This window comes from Nomia melanderi, chromosome 4 (assembly GCF_051020985.1).
Source record: "Nomia melanderi isolate GNS246 chromosome 4, iyNomMela1, whole genome shotgun sequence".
Classification (NCBI taxonomy): domain Eukaryota; kingdom Metazoa; phylum Arthropoda; class Insecta; order Hymenoptera; family Halictidae; genus Nomia; species Nomia melanderi.
In genome coordinates this window covers 10,773,908-10,790,061 of record NC_135002.1, presented here as the reverse complement: position 1 = coordinate 10,790,061, position 16,154 = coordinate 10,773,908, and the positions used below count along the sequence as shown (strand labels likewise).

The following is a 16,154-nucleotide window of genomic DNA, read 5'->3' as shown; positions in this document are numbered from 1 at the left end:
GAAATTATTAGATTTTATTTCGAGTATAATAATCAACCACAAGAAAGTGTTTAACAGTACTTCGACGACTAGCCGATTGTTTTTCCACGGTTTTAGTCTTGACACAGATTTTCTTAGTCACGCTGGAAGAATGTTGATGGAATAGCCGCGCTCGGAATGGATATATTTGCAGATAATCGTAATTCCTCTGCGTAATTCGTTGCGCGAGTCGGATTTAGCTGCGAGTATATCTCACTTTCGATCGAGACCACATCGCTCGCTATCCAAATAAGTTTGTGCAGTTTCCGTATCATTCCGTTATCATTTCGATCCATTTAATCGTTCAAATACTCTCCATCATATTCGATAACGCTTTCTCGACGCGATACGTTCCTCCTGCGTTCTGTGCACACACAAATTTGCTTTTCTCGATGGAATTGTTGCAGAGTTGATCTTACGTCGTGCACGTTTACAAACGTTTCTCCGCTGAACGACTTGGTATACACAAAATTAAGTGATAATTGATCGATGAAAGTTTTCAAGAACGTAGGAACGGGTTAAATTTTCGAGTTAAATACTGAAATGCTTTCAGTAGTTTTTGTTGTATATATTCTCGCGTTGTTTTGGGGAAATAGAGATTATTTATAAAATTATTTATTCAATTGCATTGAAGATTACATTCTCATGACGAATTTTCATTTCTCATTACATTCTCATTCTCAATACAAATTCTTCGTATTAACAGATGCGTACCATTTTTGTCTAGTTCTTTAATGTGAGTATAATGAAAAGTAATACAACATTTGGACACTAGGTTCTAATATTAGAGCGTTCGAAAGAAACCTAATGGACTTGTTTCGTTACTCAATAGAAGTTTTCGGATGGATTCTCTGGCTTTGTTAATAGCCCAATGGTTCAGTTGCGAAGTGTTTATCAAGATAGACCGGTTAGTTCGACCCGCTCAATTGAAAGGTTGAACGTATTCCCACGCAAGTCGGCATTTTGTAATTATCTTCCGCATCGTTTTCATTCAGTTTGAACCGGTATCTATTTTTGTTATTGAAACCTTTTGGACGATGATATCTACGTTCCTTCGAATTGAATGATAAATTCATCAACGAAAGTTTACTTACGTAAAGACCAACAGCGATCAATCCGTCTGAATTTATAAATGAATATTCAAATGATACGTTGATGAATATAAAACTAGTTTGTGTTTCATGTATATTACTTGCATGTCTGACATAGTTAATTGTCGTATATCATGAACGAACGCGCAGTTCCTGAAATTAACGTCACTCCCGTATTATATTCTATTCCGATTCGAATTCGAAACCTTTAAGTACATAGTTTTCAAAATTTTTTTATTAAATTAAACTTGGAAGAAATCGAAGGATGGACAGTTCACCGTGAGAAGCATTAAAATCTTCAGAAGAATTAAAAATATGAGGAATCGAGCTTGATAAAAATTAAAAAATGAGAAGTCTTGATTTCTTGCTTGCAGCAATTTTCTTCTCTTTCGTTGACGTTAGCAGAACAAAAATATTTATTGGTAAATATTACCCGGTGGGTAGAAGGTTTTCATTTCGCGAATCCATTGAGAATGAACGCAGTTCGAGGTTAGAGTCTTGGATCGTGAACTCTTATCAGGGAACGGGACACGCGGTGTAAGGACGTACACGTGTAAATCGAGAGGCGGGTTCCGAGAATGCCTTGTGACTGTGACTGGGAACGTCATACATGCTGTGCACCTTCACGGTGGGCCCGCATGCATGTGCCCCACGCCGCATACATACGCGCGCATCGGCGAGCTATGACTAACCGTGTGTCACGCGTTAGCTGGTCGTAATCCGCTAACGCATTCGATTCTTCTCTTTTTAATTGGTCCCGCGATTGTCTCATTAAAAATCGATCGTCTACGATCCATTCGTACGCGACAGCCGAACCTGTCCGAGCAAAATGGCGAAACAACCGCCGCACGTGATTGGAACGCGAAATTAATTACGCGAGGGATACATTTCAGACCCGATTGTACCTATTGGATTGCAATGTAAATTGGGTGTATTGAATGGGTTGCATGTATAACAGAGAGTATAAGCTTTATTAGGGATTTTGTAAGAAAATAGTTCTATGTGCATAAAGGATTAAGTATTTGGTGTATTTAAAATGTTTGAAATGTTTGGAATATTTGGAATATTTGGAATATTTAAAATTTATATGCATAACACTAATTTTCTAAAGATACGAATTAAATAGTTTTGTAATTTCAAGTATCAAATGTTTTTATCTAATTTAATGATGTTATCTCTAGATTTAATGGAAAAACCGAGTTTCTTTCTTTGTGAGCGGTATTCATTTTCGTCATCGGAACGACGTATAATAACAGCGCGCGCGCTCTTTATCATTCTCTACATCCTTGATGATGCATACTATTCAGCGGTCGTGCGTGTCGATCGTAGTTAGTGTCGTGCAATGTTATCGGTTAATGCTGATGCCGGTTGAACTTGGTTTCAAGTTTAACCCTTTGTATTCAGGATCGTGACGTTTTTACTATTCACTGCGTCCGTGTGTCCATTGAAATAACACGCGTGCCGTTATTTACGTTATAACTCACTCGAGACCTGGGTTCTTAAAAAGACGATTTCCAGGAATCAGGACCCGAAATCGTCACTTTCACCATTACTCTTCACTTTTTGTAATCCTAACAATCTTAATTGTGAATTACCCTTTTGGTGGTCTTAACTTAAAACCAATACAAGTTTCAGTTTTTGCATATCTTCCGTTTTTACTATTAACTATTAACTAGTAAAGTAAGCTAGTTTTTCACTACTAACTGATGACAGAAATTCATGATCATCACACACATGGTGTATAACTTGTCTCGAATAGTTCAAGCGTTAACACATTAAATGTCGGATGATTCACGGAGCGAAGTACACAAAAGGCAATAAATATAATACCGTATCATTTAATCGACCTGCTTTCTCGTTATTGCACCTTCATTCTTGCTAGTGTCACCGTTTCAAGTTCCATTATTTGTAATATACAAAAGTATTTCAATAATCATCCTTTAGTAAAGTGAACTACAGTAACCGGTAGTCCCTGATTACCAACGGAAGAACACTGTCTAATATCGAAATACATGTGCCATTTACTTATTTATTCCCCTTCATTTCGTAATACGTTCCTTTTTGAATTTGTTAAATCTCATTCTTATTTCCCCCCAATTCTATAAACGTTAAAGAATTTAGTTATGGAATCTTCTGCTTGTTCTGCAGATCATTAGCATTTTTGAAATTTCGGACTTTCCTGTCCCAACTATCGAAGAAGTATAGAAAGACTCCGATCTTTCCGGTCCTAAACTTCTCACTGACATAGATTTACTTGTGACTTTATTTTTGCTTACAACCCATAATATAGGAACCTTGTTTGATGTTTCTTCCTCTTCTTCTCAAACCTTACTAAATCACATGAACTTGGTTCGGTATTCTTCGCTTAGATGGAGTTCTTTCGGTCGGCAACTATAAAAGGGTTAAAGGTTGCCGGTCGTGTCGCGCCGGCCACGGTCCAAATCGCGCCAACGCGGATAATCGACGCTGGATCTCGTCGTTGGTTCTTTTCCGACGTTTTCGACGATAAAGGGGCAACCGCCGTAGCCGGGCCAAGGTTGCCGTATTTTCGAGACCGGATCGGGTATGCAAATCGTTCACCGTGATATCCCCGCTAGATTCGTTCGACCATCCTCCTTTCGAGCGTTTTATCATCCTCGAGTTTATTTATAACTCTTTGGGATGCGCCGTTTCGTGGTGAACCTTGGCGCCCGAAATGGTTACGAATTTGCGTCTTAGATAGCGATTGATTCCGCGACGGCGGAATGCTAGACAGTTTCGAGTATTATTGTTCACTGTTGCCACTGGTAAACGATTGAATTAACCTCTTGTCTTATAATTTCTATCACAACTGTACTTGATAACATTACTTTATTGTTATTCTAATTTAACCCTTTGCGGACCAGCATTTTTTCAATTTCTAGAAACTCTCTTTCCATAGAAAACCCAGAAATCCATCGAGTTCTTATTCCCTTGCTCTATAATTTATTTCTTAACTATGATCGATACAACTACTTTATTGTTAATAAGTTATTAAGAATAAAACAAATTTTAATACTTATTTTATGTCTACATTTATTCCAAAGATTAACGATTGATAATGGAAAAGTAATATTTAATTTATATTGAAAGAGACTTAATAACACTTAGACTTCTCAAATTCAGTTGAAAATTTTCGTCACGAGTCTGACACGATATTGTAGGTCAAGGGGTAAATACTAGAAAAGAAGAAAATCGGGTATCAATCTATGCGATATTTTAATCCTAATTCATTCATAATTTCATAATTTTACACATAATTCACATTATTTATTTACAGCTTTCGGTTTCAGGCATGAAAGTTCCAAGACGCCATTACGGCGGCATTTGACCGCAAAGGGTTAATAGAAAAAGAAAAGAATTTGATCCTCAAGTCTATCAATTACGAAGCTCAATGGGATCTCTATTAATCGAATCATTAGTTTTCGTGATATAGATCATTCGTAGTATTCGTCGTTCATATATTCAATAATTAACCCTTTGCAGTCGAATCTCATTATAACGACGACTTCGAGCTTTCATCTTTAAAATCCAAAGCTGCAAATGAATAATTTAAGTATTCAAATAACGAGAGACTGACACGTGGTGTTTTTCTTTTCTGATAGTTAAGATTTCTATACATAATTCAGTTTTGTATAGGAAGACTTTTAAAAAGTTTCAAAAGTTCTCGTCCGAAAAAGGTTAAGATTTTTAGATTATTTTTTATTAAGTGTACGATTCAATCTTGCAAACGCTCTTTGAAAAATTTCTTCTCGTTTCTCCATTCATTTGGAATGAGACTCTGTTGTACTGAAAATCTGTGGTCTGTCTTATTGGGGATATTTTAAAGATATCTGTTATTTACGTCTGTTTATGTCTTCGCGACGGAATTGTTTTGATATTTTCGAAAATTTTTCTTGACCGTTACGATGGACACTGGGAATGAAGGTTTTATGTTGAAAGTTGTTTTTTTTAGGCGACAAGGCTGGTTAACTCCGCGAACCTGTTGCCGCGCGTGACGCATGTCAGCCGAGGCTGTGTACAAACAGTCCTGTTAATGCTTACGTCCTACGGTGAATAACGTAACGTATTAACACCGTGACCTCATATTACGCATTTATCGTGTCTGGGTGTGTAACTCTTCGTAGAGAGCTTTCGTTGAAATGCAAATAGTTACGCTGTCGCAGGGCTTTATTCGTATCAGATATGGCGCGTAACCGATTCGGAGTACGCAGGTATCGGTTACGTTTACAATTCCCTTTCTAACGATCTTCATTACCTTCAATCGAGAGAACTCGAACCTATCCGCTGGAATTTCAATTTAAATTTGAATTATTCGAAATGTTAGGTTTGATTTGACAGTTAAATACATCCGTCTGATTTCCGATTTTGGTTTGAATCTCTGCGTTTGGATTAGAATCGAAAATTTGATTTCCTTCATTGAATTTCAATCGAATTTCGGATTCAAAATGTGAAATAAATTTGAATCGCTTGAACTTTCGTTTCAATTTGATTTCATTCGTATCATTTCTAATCGAAATAGCAGTTACACGTTTGATTTGAAAATGAAATTAGAATTCATAAATGTCAATCGAATTTCGAGTAAAAAATGTGAAATTTGAATTGCTGGTACATCGTTTTCAACGGAAATTTACTCATATGATTTTCAATTGAAATGATGGTTACAAGTTTGATTCAGAAATGAAATTATATGAGATAAGTTCGATTTCGAAATCTTTTTTCGAAGGGAAGCTTCTTCTGCGGTTGGATTGAATTTACGATCGTCATTTGAAGCGAAGTTTTCTACGGCGTTCCGTGAACCGCGGCAAGAACTAAAACGGAACTTCATCAAGGTTCTCGCGTTGTTCGCAAGGCGAGCACCGACAGCGCGTTAAATAAGAAAATAACGTAACAGCCGAGTCATTCGAGCCTCCAAATGATTCATGCTATCGCATGAAACGCGCAGCCAGCTTAAACCATACTTCCTGCTGCAGTCTGGCCCACTAGCTCCCTTTATGGACAATACTTACGTTGCATAATACGTTCGGTTCGCGCGCGGTTCACGAGCAGATAATTCTCGCGAGATCCGAAGCTCCATTCTGTGCGCCATTTCCACGCAATCTAATTGGTTCCCACCCAATTAATCAGTAATTTCTAATTTCTACTCGCAACTAACGGGAAACCGTTCCCTTTCAATCTCATTTGTCGCATTTACAAATTTGGTAATTCCATTCTCAACAATTTCGATCGCACGTAATTACCAGATATTCCATTCTATAGCTTCACCATTTTCACGTAATTCCACCGTTTCTCATTAATCAATTAATTTCTAATTTCTGGAACCAATCAACGTGATATATCTCGCTTTCGATCTCACTCGTCATGTTTATGGATTCGGTGATTTGATTTGCTAAAATTGTAATTCATTTCATTTTCAGTTTCATTCATTTCATTTTCTTAGGAAAACACATTTCATTTCGTATCATTTGTCCTCCGTTGCAATTTTTGCAAATAATAATTCTTTTTTTTTTAATCTTATATTAGCTGGATTGACAAAATGATTCTGGCAAACGCGTGTGTCGCGGTATCGTAGCCGCAGTGCGCGAGAAGCGTTTGTGTCGAGAAGGGTTAAGGTTGTGACACGCGACCGTGCGTTCCTCGTGGCAAGCGGTGACTGGGCGTTCGTTTTATCGGAACGAGGCGTCGACGGGCATCGACACTTTTATCGAGACACGAGGATTTCGCTCGACCGTTTTCCACGTTGTAGGATTCCACGTTCGACACGATCGATCGGGTAACGCGGCACAACGGTCACCTTTCATAATACTCTAGCAAACTCTAATGGCAACAGACGGAAAACAGGAAAATCTGTGCATGCTAAAATATCATAATATTACATTACCTTAGATTCTACAAATCATAATAAATTGATAGCTTAGTTTCCTTTGATTAAATAAAACATTTAATTAACAATTATTTCATCATATCGGAATTTTACATAGTTTAAAAACCTTTTTGTCTTTAATCCTGTAAATTGCTTAAAGAAGGATAAATAGACATTATGAATAGATTCATGTCTTAAGCACGAAGATAGTAACAGAAATACATTACTATCTCGGAGGTTGTGAGGACAGAAGAATTCTTTAAACGTTTAAAATGAAAATGTGATTTAGGACTGCGAATTCTGAGTTCTCCATACATTTAACATGTTCGCGGACGTGAATGCTATATTATTCATTTTGATTGTGATGCAAAGTGACATGAGTGCTACAACATTCAAATTTATAAGCCACATGACCTTACATTTGATTCTATATAGCCTTAATTTTTTGAAATTATTATGCACTTTAATCCTCGGAGTATTAAAAAAATTGCCTGTCTGTTATTGCTGCTTATTAAAATTTTTGATGTGTTTAATGGTTCACGAAAGTAGCGAAAGCTGTGTTTCTCTTATTTGTGTTATGTATTCATTTGTCGTTGTAATCGTTGCTACAATTCAGTTCCTTCGGTAAATGCTTTTTGTTGGCTGACAGCGTTTAATCAGGCCCGATCAGGAATCGCAAAGTTGACACGGTGGAAACGTTAAAAGTCACGAGGCTACCTGACATTTCGAGTGAGCGTACATTTTGAACGAGGAGCTCTAATTATCGGAAGTGCAATCCCGCCCACGATGAGCTGTCGCATCCTCTTTAACGAAAGCGTTTCTCGGCGTTTGCTCCTTCGACCTTTGAACGTAGTTTGCTTGACCTATGAGGGGAATCGATCGCGGTTACAAACTCGCATTTTTCTGTTGATTCCATCCCCTGCAATGGAAACGGTGTGGGCACAACGATCGTTTCCGCGATTGAGAAATTATTCATTGATAATGCCGTTGGCGCCACCACGTACGAGCGTATCTCGCTCGAAGCTATCAGTTTCAATTGTATGTAATTGCATTGGCTTTGTTCGAACGGTTCGACGTGAAAATCATTGAACTACGAATTTCACCGTTACTGTTTCAATTTCACCGTTGCCGTTTGAATTTCAATTCTACTGTTGACATTTGAATTTGAGCTTCACCTTTAATATTTAAATTTTGATCGGACCGTTAACATTTATACTTCTGTTTGATCGTTGAAGTTTATACTGGAAGCTACCATTGTTATTCGAATAATAGTGTAATCGTTAATGCTCGAATTTGAGTTCGATTCTTAATATTTAAATCTGAATTTAACCGATACTATTTACACTGGAACCTAATCGTCATCATTCTAATTCGAGTAATTGTTAATATTTGCGTTTCACCGTCGACACGTTGATTTCATCGATCGCCAGTTCGTCAAGTGCATTTAAATTATCAAACATGATTTCGACCAGTGTTTTTCGCTGACAGTTCCGTTACACTGTGATCGCTTGATCGTGTCGCGGTTACACAATATTACTTCAATACAAATTACACAATTTAACGCCGTCAGAGACATACTGCGCGGCCGTTACGAAAACGGGGCAGCTCGCTGAAACGAGACGCAATATTCACAACAAGAAAAACAAGAAAGGGAAATGAGAAAACCGGAAATCTACACGCGATTAACGATTATTTGATCTAGAAACGGTGGGACGCATTTTTCTCGATTTCTCGATACCGCGGTTTCTCGATATCAATACTTAATGCGTCGCGCGGCGTTAGTGGGAGTCGAACGCCTCGGTTCGAGCCCGACTATCGACGATAATTCAGTTTCCCGTCGGCGACGGAATCAGTGCTGGCTCCGATCACGCTCCGTCGATCAGTTTTCAAATTACAGCGCGATAAACAGTTCGGATCGCAAACGCAGAAGACAGTTAACGAATTACGAGTGTTCGTGCAGGATAAAAGTTTCTTATTGTGATTTAGGTGCTATGATTGAAGGTAAACTAACGTTCATTGTTTCATCAATGGTTTTACGTTGACATTGAAACAATGACATTATTGAATTCGACGATATCGAAGTTCGCAATACAATTCTTTTTATTTCTTGACTTCATATTTTATATAAATTTATCAAAATTCATGGTCTACCAGTTACGTTTGACGGTCTTTTCGTTAGCCTTTTGGCACATCAGCTGACCATGTGATTTAACGATACTGATATTTTTAACCGCATTCAGGACATTATGAGGCAAAAATTAAATAAATCATAACACTCTTGTTGTTTTTTATATGAAAGATTCAAATGTGGAAAGGTGGTGTAGTAACTTTTTGGGAAGTATGATAGCGATACAACACTGTGGTGGCGTGCAGTAGGTAAAACGTTAACAAAGTAGAAGGACTTCTTTTTATCCGTTTTCTATGCGCATGTTTATACGTTCCGTTGCAACGGGTAGTATTGCGGACGAGTAGTCCCTGAACATGTGGGAACACTGTGGAAACAATGGGAAAATGGAGAAACGATTTGCGTCAATTGTTTGGACGACGGTTTGAAGGATCACGATGAATCCACGGTTTTCGAATCGCAGTCGGCGTCCGCAGTTCGTATCGATGAATTCTAACAGTAAATTCGCGATCCTTACGGTGTCTAGTGTCTCTAAACAATTACCAAAATTGCGAAAATTCGTTTCCCATGTTAAACACTATTTTCCCTTACTCGCGGGTTAAAGTGAGCCATCGTTTTTCTATCATCCCCACCTTCAAGAGGGATTAATCGTTTGAACATTGGCTGGAGAAGCTACAGGAGAAAGTAACAGGCACAAAATTAAAAGTTCCGAACAATAACGATACGTGCTCGTTTATCGCAGTAATCTTGTTCCTATCGGTCTTCCAGCAAGAATACTCTATATAAAAACCAGAGAAAAAGAAAATTGCGTCTTGTCACGCGAACAAAATTAATACAAGAAACTAGAAAACAAAGTCCTTATAAAATTATCGGAAAACTCATTCATCGTTAAAAAGTTCGATCGATATAAGTCGCCGCAATAATCTTAATCCTATCGCTTTCCCAACAAGAATACTCTATTTGAAAGAGCAAACGAAGAGAAAATTGCGTCTCGTTGAATAAAATTAACTCGTAAGAAAACTAACAAAAGAAAAAAAAACGAAAATCGTTATAGTCTTATCGGGAAAGGTTTTAAAGCCAAGGGGTTCGATCGACGATAAATCGTTGCGGATCTGTCGATGGATCCCTCGGGGTGCATCTGGTAGTAGTTTATCGGCGAAGATAGTGTCGCTGGCAAAAAGAATCACGAGATCGATTGCACAGGCAGAATCGAAGTGACGGAAGAAGGGGAAGTTCCGCGGACATTCAGACGTGGATGCTGTGGCCCGTGTTGGGGGATGACGGGCTGAGCCCAGCGTCGCCCCCGGCGTCGGCCAGCGTCAAGGGGGTTAACAAACTGGCGCCTCTGCTCCTCTGCGGCCCCTGCAAGCCCAGCAGCCAACGGAAGAGCCAGAATTCCACGCAGTGGTACGTGCAGCAGGTAAACAGACTCGCAACAGAATTCACTGATCATCCGGTTTTTTCGTTTCCTCCGTTGGACTGCATCTTCTATCCGTTTTTTTTCATTTTCCGTCTATTTCATTTTATCTTATTTCCCTCCGCGGTTTTTCGTTTCGTTCTTGGCTCGATAACGATCTCTCTTCGTTCGAACGACTTTGCATCAGGCGCGAATCTATTTAAATTCGATTGTTTGAATCCCGAAACCGAGCGATGTACCTGTCAGACTCGCGTCGTTCGAATTCGCGTCATTGGAATTTCGAATAAAACGATTTAAATTTGAATCTGATTTTGCTTCTGATTTCTCCACTGTTTTTCTCGGGTTTCGAAATCGAGCGTTTCCATTTGTCCTCGAATCGGGTCACTGCAGTTTTGAATTTGGGAGAATTCCTATCTTGCACTTTGAACACGTGAATGTGTATATGTTGGAACTTGACTGTTCGAAGTTTTGAACTTGAGTGTTTAAAGTCGGTTAATTTTGAGTCTGATGGTTCTAATTGGGAAATATCAACGTTGATTCTTGGAATTCGACCGATGAAACCTGAATCGCTCGATTGATGCGAATCTGCGCGATGAAATTCGAGCCTGAAGTTGACAACTGAATGTCAAACTTCATCGTCACATTCGAAGCTTGCTCGTCGATGTTTTCGAATTCAAACATTCGAATTAAATTCCACTTTGCACGTTCGTTCTTTTTATTTGGTTCGGCGCGACGTTCGACTCTTTTGTGTTATTTGCCTGCTGTGGTTCTTTGTTTTCGCATTTTTTTGCACCTACGTAGTGGCGTGCTGGCGAGTACTGCGTTCTGTGTTGGCTCGGCGTTGTTGTTTTCACATGTTGCATGAAATTCTTGTATTCTCGGTAATAGTGCGTAGCCTGGACTGTTTAGTATTTTGTTTTCTTGGAATTTTCTTGGATTGTGTGTTCGGTTCTTGTGCTTTCAGGAGGTTTGACCGTTTTGGGCAAAATTGCTGACGCCCTTAAGGAAAATTCGAATTTCTGCACTGTCTTGAAAATCTTGGAAATGCTGAAAATTGGTTCTATTTACATAAATAACAAGAATGGAATGGGAAGAAGTTGTCCTTACATTTGCCTTTGGACAAGCTCTCGAAATAAAATACAAATTTTTATAGTCTACAGATAAATCGATTATCTTGGTTCGCGTAACGCGAGGATTTCAAGAATACCCGAAACACACACATTCGATAGAAATAAGTAAACTTCCTCCGTGTACCTCAAAGAAACTTGCAAAGTACATTGAACAGTTTTACGCTGTTTCGAAATAAATCTATTATCCCTATTTATATCAGATAACACGGTTGGTTTTTAAACACTCAATGAAAATAAGAAGATTGATCGATGAACCGGAACGTGTAAGGTCTAAAAATAAGTAGATTCTCCCTGTTCTTGTCGGACGAGGTTTAGAACTATAGTTGGTTTGTGGATACCCAACAGAAACAAGTAGATTGATCCATTTGTTTTAGACAAGATTTTCAAGTAAGAAGATTACGGATCTTGAACTAAAGTAAATATTAAATTGGCGTGAAAGTCTTGTCGTTTTACTATTTAATTTGCCATTAATATAATGATGCATGAAGAAACATTATATACAATAAGTCAAGTAAAAGACAATAGAATAATAAAATACGTCACGCTTGGTTCAACGATGCCTCATTGAACATGACGAAATGATTCTTCAAATTTTATTCAAAAAAGCAGCGAGTCTTTTTGGCCAATTGAATAAATATGTCGATTTCCATGTAAACTTCCCACGAACACTGAAACTAACTGAATGTAGCTTGTTTGCCTCTGACAAAGTTTCAAAGTGGAAGCGGAATGTGTGCACTGCCTAAAAATAAGTAGATTGCCTCTGTTTGCGCCGGACAGGATTTTGAAGCATAATGGAAGTAAGTAGATTGTCCCTGTCTATCTCAGGCAAGGTCTTCAAGTGGAATTGGAATTTATACTCGGGGTCTGAAAATAAGTAAATTATCAGGGTCCGCGTCAGACTCTGCGCAGGAAGCGTTCGAAAATTGCACCGAACTCGTCGAACAATATTATTTATCGGCTGTTTGCATCGTGAGAGCGATCTGTTTAACCCATTTGTATCTGATAGTAGATAAGTCCGCAACGGAACGCTGCTTTGTTTCATAGAACGCGGAATAATTCGGTCGCAACTTGTATTATTTAGAATTCTATTAATATACAATATACCTTGCATTTTGAATTTTTATAATCAGTTAGAAACGAAAAAGAATAGTAAACATCTACATTAGAATAAATTAATAAGTGACTCGATAAGTTAAGTATCTACGAATAGGTCATATTAGATTAGCCAAATAGTTTTATCATTTTGCAAACATTAGAAATGTTAGAAATATTATAAACATTACAAATATTAAAAATACCACAGATGTTGCAGATGTTACAAATATCATAAATATTACAAGTAAATAAGTTAAAAAGTAATAGGAAGCTTCCGAATAGAATAAGCAATGCACCTTCTACGAATTCCAATTCAACGTAATGAAATGTTTCTTTACACTTCATTTAAAATGCGACGAGACTTTTTGGCCGACAAAATACATGTTTCGATGCCGGTAATACAGGGCAAATTGTACGACTGGAGCCCACATACGAATGGGTTAATCTGTCTCTGCGGTTCGATACGATTGGATGAAACCGAATCGGTCTACAGAAACCTCGAACAACCGTCGCGTCGAATCTCTTGCTAGAAATTCGATTCCGTCGGGTTAGAAAGTGTCGGGACCGTGCGGCCAGTTCGTGTCCCTCGATAATTGTTTCGGCCCGAAGCGAGTCGGTCTCGATAAATCGCGCTATACTTTCTCGCGTTTATCCGGAAACGTTTCGACTTCTACATTGGTTATTCGAATACTTCTAACACTTCAATTCGAACCACAGAAAAATCCTTTAGAAAGATTGTAATACTTTATTTTTCGATAAAAATGAACTACGAACTTCCATTCAGATCTCACGTGAATTTTGAAAAAGACCTCCGGTAAAAAGGAATCATAATCTTTTATTCGTTACGTATGAATTCTTCAATAATTTCCTAGAAAAACTGGTTACAATCTCAGACCTTCCATCTACATTCAAATTTTTCGTAAATCTCGAACGAACTCTTCGTATCTTAAACTAATCATTCGGAACATCCAAAATCCGTTTCCACGACGATTATGATAATTACGATTATTATTATTTATTTCTTTACTTTTGTGCTATTTTTGTTTTGACAAAATTACACTCAATAGCAATTAATAAAGTTACTAATGGATAGGTCAAGTAAGAGATGATAGTTTCTCACGTATTGTTTTATTTATTATTGGCTTTAGAAAATCAGTTTTCGTTGACGTCAATAATAATAGGATTATTCTTAAAAGTTTCATATAAAATTATGTTTTTATCCATGTTCCATTTTCCGCGTTATTTTACTACAAATAGTATATACCTAAGGGATCCGTCACGCGATCCAATCCCGAACGAATGGAAGCTGGCCGGAGGATAAAGCGAAGAATTCGGTTTTCGCGAACAGACTAGACATTATTCATTTAACCGTAAGCGATTACTGCGACAGAGTCACTCGATAACGTCGATAGCGACTAGATTACGTCGCGTCGATAAGCTATCGCCGGTGAGCCGCTTTCGCGCGCAGAAAATTCGCTCCAGCCATTTCTGCGAACGGTAAGTGTGTCACGCTCCTCGGTCTGCATGTTTGCGAGCTGCGGCGGTCGTGATACTTTGCTGCGCGCGAGAGTAAAGTGCCGTCGCAACGATGTGTCTATACACGTGTGCTTTCTATGCAGTTTTGTCATCGGTTCACTTATAAAAATTCACATGTTCGGTATGAGTATATTAGACTTTTCGAGCGCAAGAATCACTTATCTTCACGAATAAAATTTCTTAATTATGCACCGGAAAAAGTTTGTTATTTTCTTGTTAGCAATAAATTGTGGTCTGATATCAATTAATATTACGCTAGTTTAATTAATGAAATTAGCAGCATGATGATTCAGGTGATAGCAATTCCATTCAACTGATTCTTGATCTTTTTCTCGTAAAATCATCCCTTAACCCCTTCGTCCCTGAACATATATTTTTCACATAAAGCAAAGAGAGGGCTAAGAACACATGATTTCAAGTAAAATTGAAGCTTTTCAGTGAAGGAAACAAGATTTTACGAAAACGTTCTCTGCGTTTCAATTTTGATTTAAGAACTCGCATGAACTTTTTCTGGTACCTAATAAATATCGCTGTTTAAGAAAAAGCAATGTTACAGTCTATTTGTATAACTATTTAGAAATAGAGGGGAAAATATAACATTCATTTTACTAGAAAATAAGATTTGATGCTGTTGCTGATTTACCGAATGGCGGATCACGCGTGTAAGGAGTACCGGATATAATGAATCAAGAAAATCATTCGTGCTTCAACGAATCGATCCGATTTTCTGTTCGACTTGTAAAAACTTGATTCTAATAACGTAATGGCTGCTTGACCTTAATATAAACGACTGCCGATTCATGTGTTTTAATTTCTTAAATTAGGCGTCATATTATCTTATGTCTCTTCATTGAAACTGGTTTTCATAAAGAAAACAAACTCGATAATGGCCTTCGCGCGTTGCACAAGTTTTCTTCGTACCTTTAGATAAACGATCAACTGGCATTTCCACTGTTTTTTTATTATTTCAATAACGTTGGTTGCTAGGTGATTAACTTTGACGATGTATCGATTGATTGTAATTCACTTATGTTTTTCAAAAGAAGTTCACCGCGCATTGCTCCACGGTGAATAAGATCGATAAATTTATCGAAGAATGATCGGAGACTCTTGAGAAACTTTGGATCGGGGCAAAACGCGTACGTAAAAAATAACTCGAGCCGCGGGGATTCCAATTTTCGCGGTGTGATTCACATTTCGCGAGGACGGACGTAGCGACGCTGAGTCTCGACCGATGTCCACGTGGAAGTCGCGTTCTATTCGAGCAATCAGGGTCATAGTGTCATCGGGGGCGTATCTTTGTCTTTAATGGCCCGGCAACCGCGTTTAAATTAAAAAAAATGAAATATGGTTACGTTGACCCAATATCGCAATTATTGTCCATTGATCAAAACAATTGCGGAGCTTGACGTCAATCGTATCGTTCTAAGTGAATTCACGATAACTTTGACATCGAAAGAAACGACGAACTCCCCGCCAATAAAACAGAAAATAACATAATTTGCGATTGCTTCGTGAAGTTTTGATGAAGCAATAATTTTTGTATAATGTTTGCGCGATAATTTGGAGACACTGGAGCCGAAACGAAATCTTTCTTATTTGTTAACATTTATTTCTTTTTAGAAAGTCGTTGTAGCCTATTTACGATAATTAAATGAAAATAACAGGTTCATGGCTTGGTGCGTTTAACTCTAGTGGAAAGGGACATTCCATTGAACCGTGATTGACGAAATGATTATCTCCCTTTAAACACGGGTTTATAATACTTGAGCCTTTAAATTAGGTAACTACCTGATTTGATTCGTAACAGGCTGAATCGAATTAATCCATCAACTCTTATGCTTCTCGTTTGACTGACGAT

The 16,154-nt window shown here is 38.0% G+C and overlaps 1 protein-coding gene across 8 annotated transcripts in view; it reads left to right on the top strand.

Moving 5' to 3' along the window:
* Rgl (Ral guanine nucleotide dissociation stimulator-like) overlaps nt 1–16,154 on the top strand; it is a 57,432-nt gene that overhangs the window by 20,250 nt on the left and 21,028 nt on the right. For 3 of the 8 annotated variants that reach the window (XM_031982621.2, XM_031982627.2, XM_031982624.2), the window contains exon 2: nt 10,319–10,535. The exons of 1 other annotated variant lie outside the window; for it this stretch is intronic. In XM_031982621.2, coding sequence (XP_031838481.1) covers nt 10,319–10,535 — 217 coding nt within the window. Of the gene's footprint in view, nt 1–8,245; nt 8,992–10,318; nt 10,536–16,154 lie in introns of those variants that run through there. 4 more of the 8 variants (XM_076367024.1, XM_031982625.2, XM_031982623.2 and 1 more) reach the window with 3 other exon arrangements.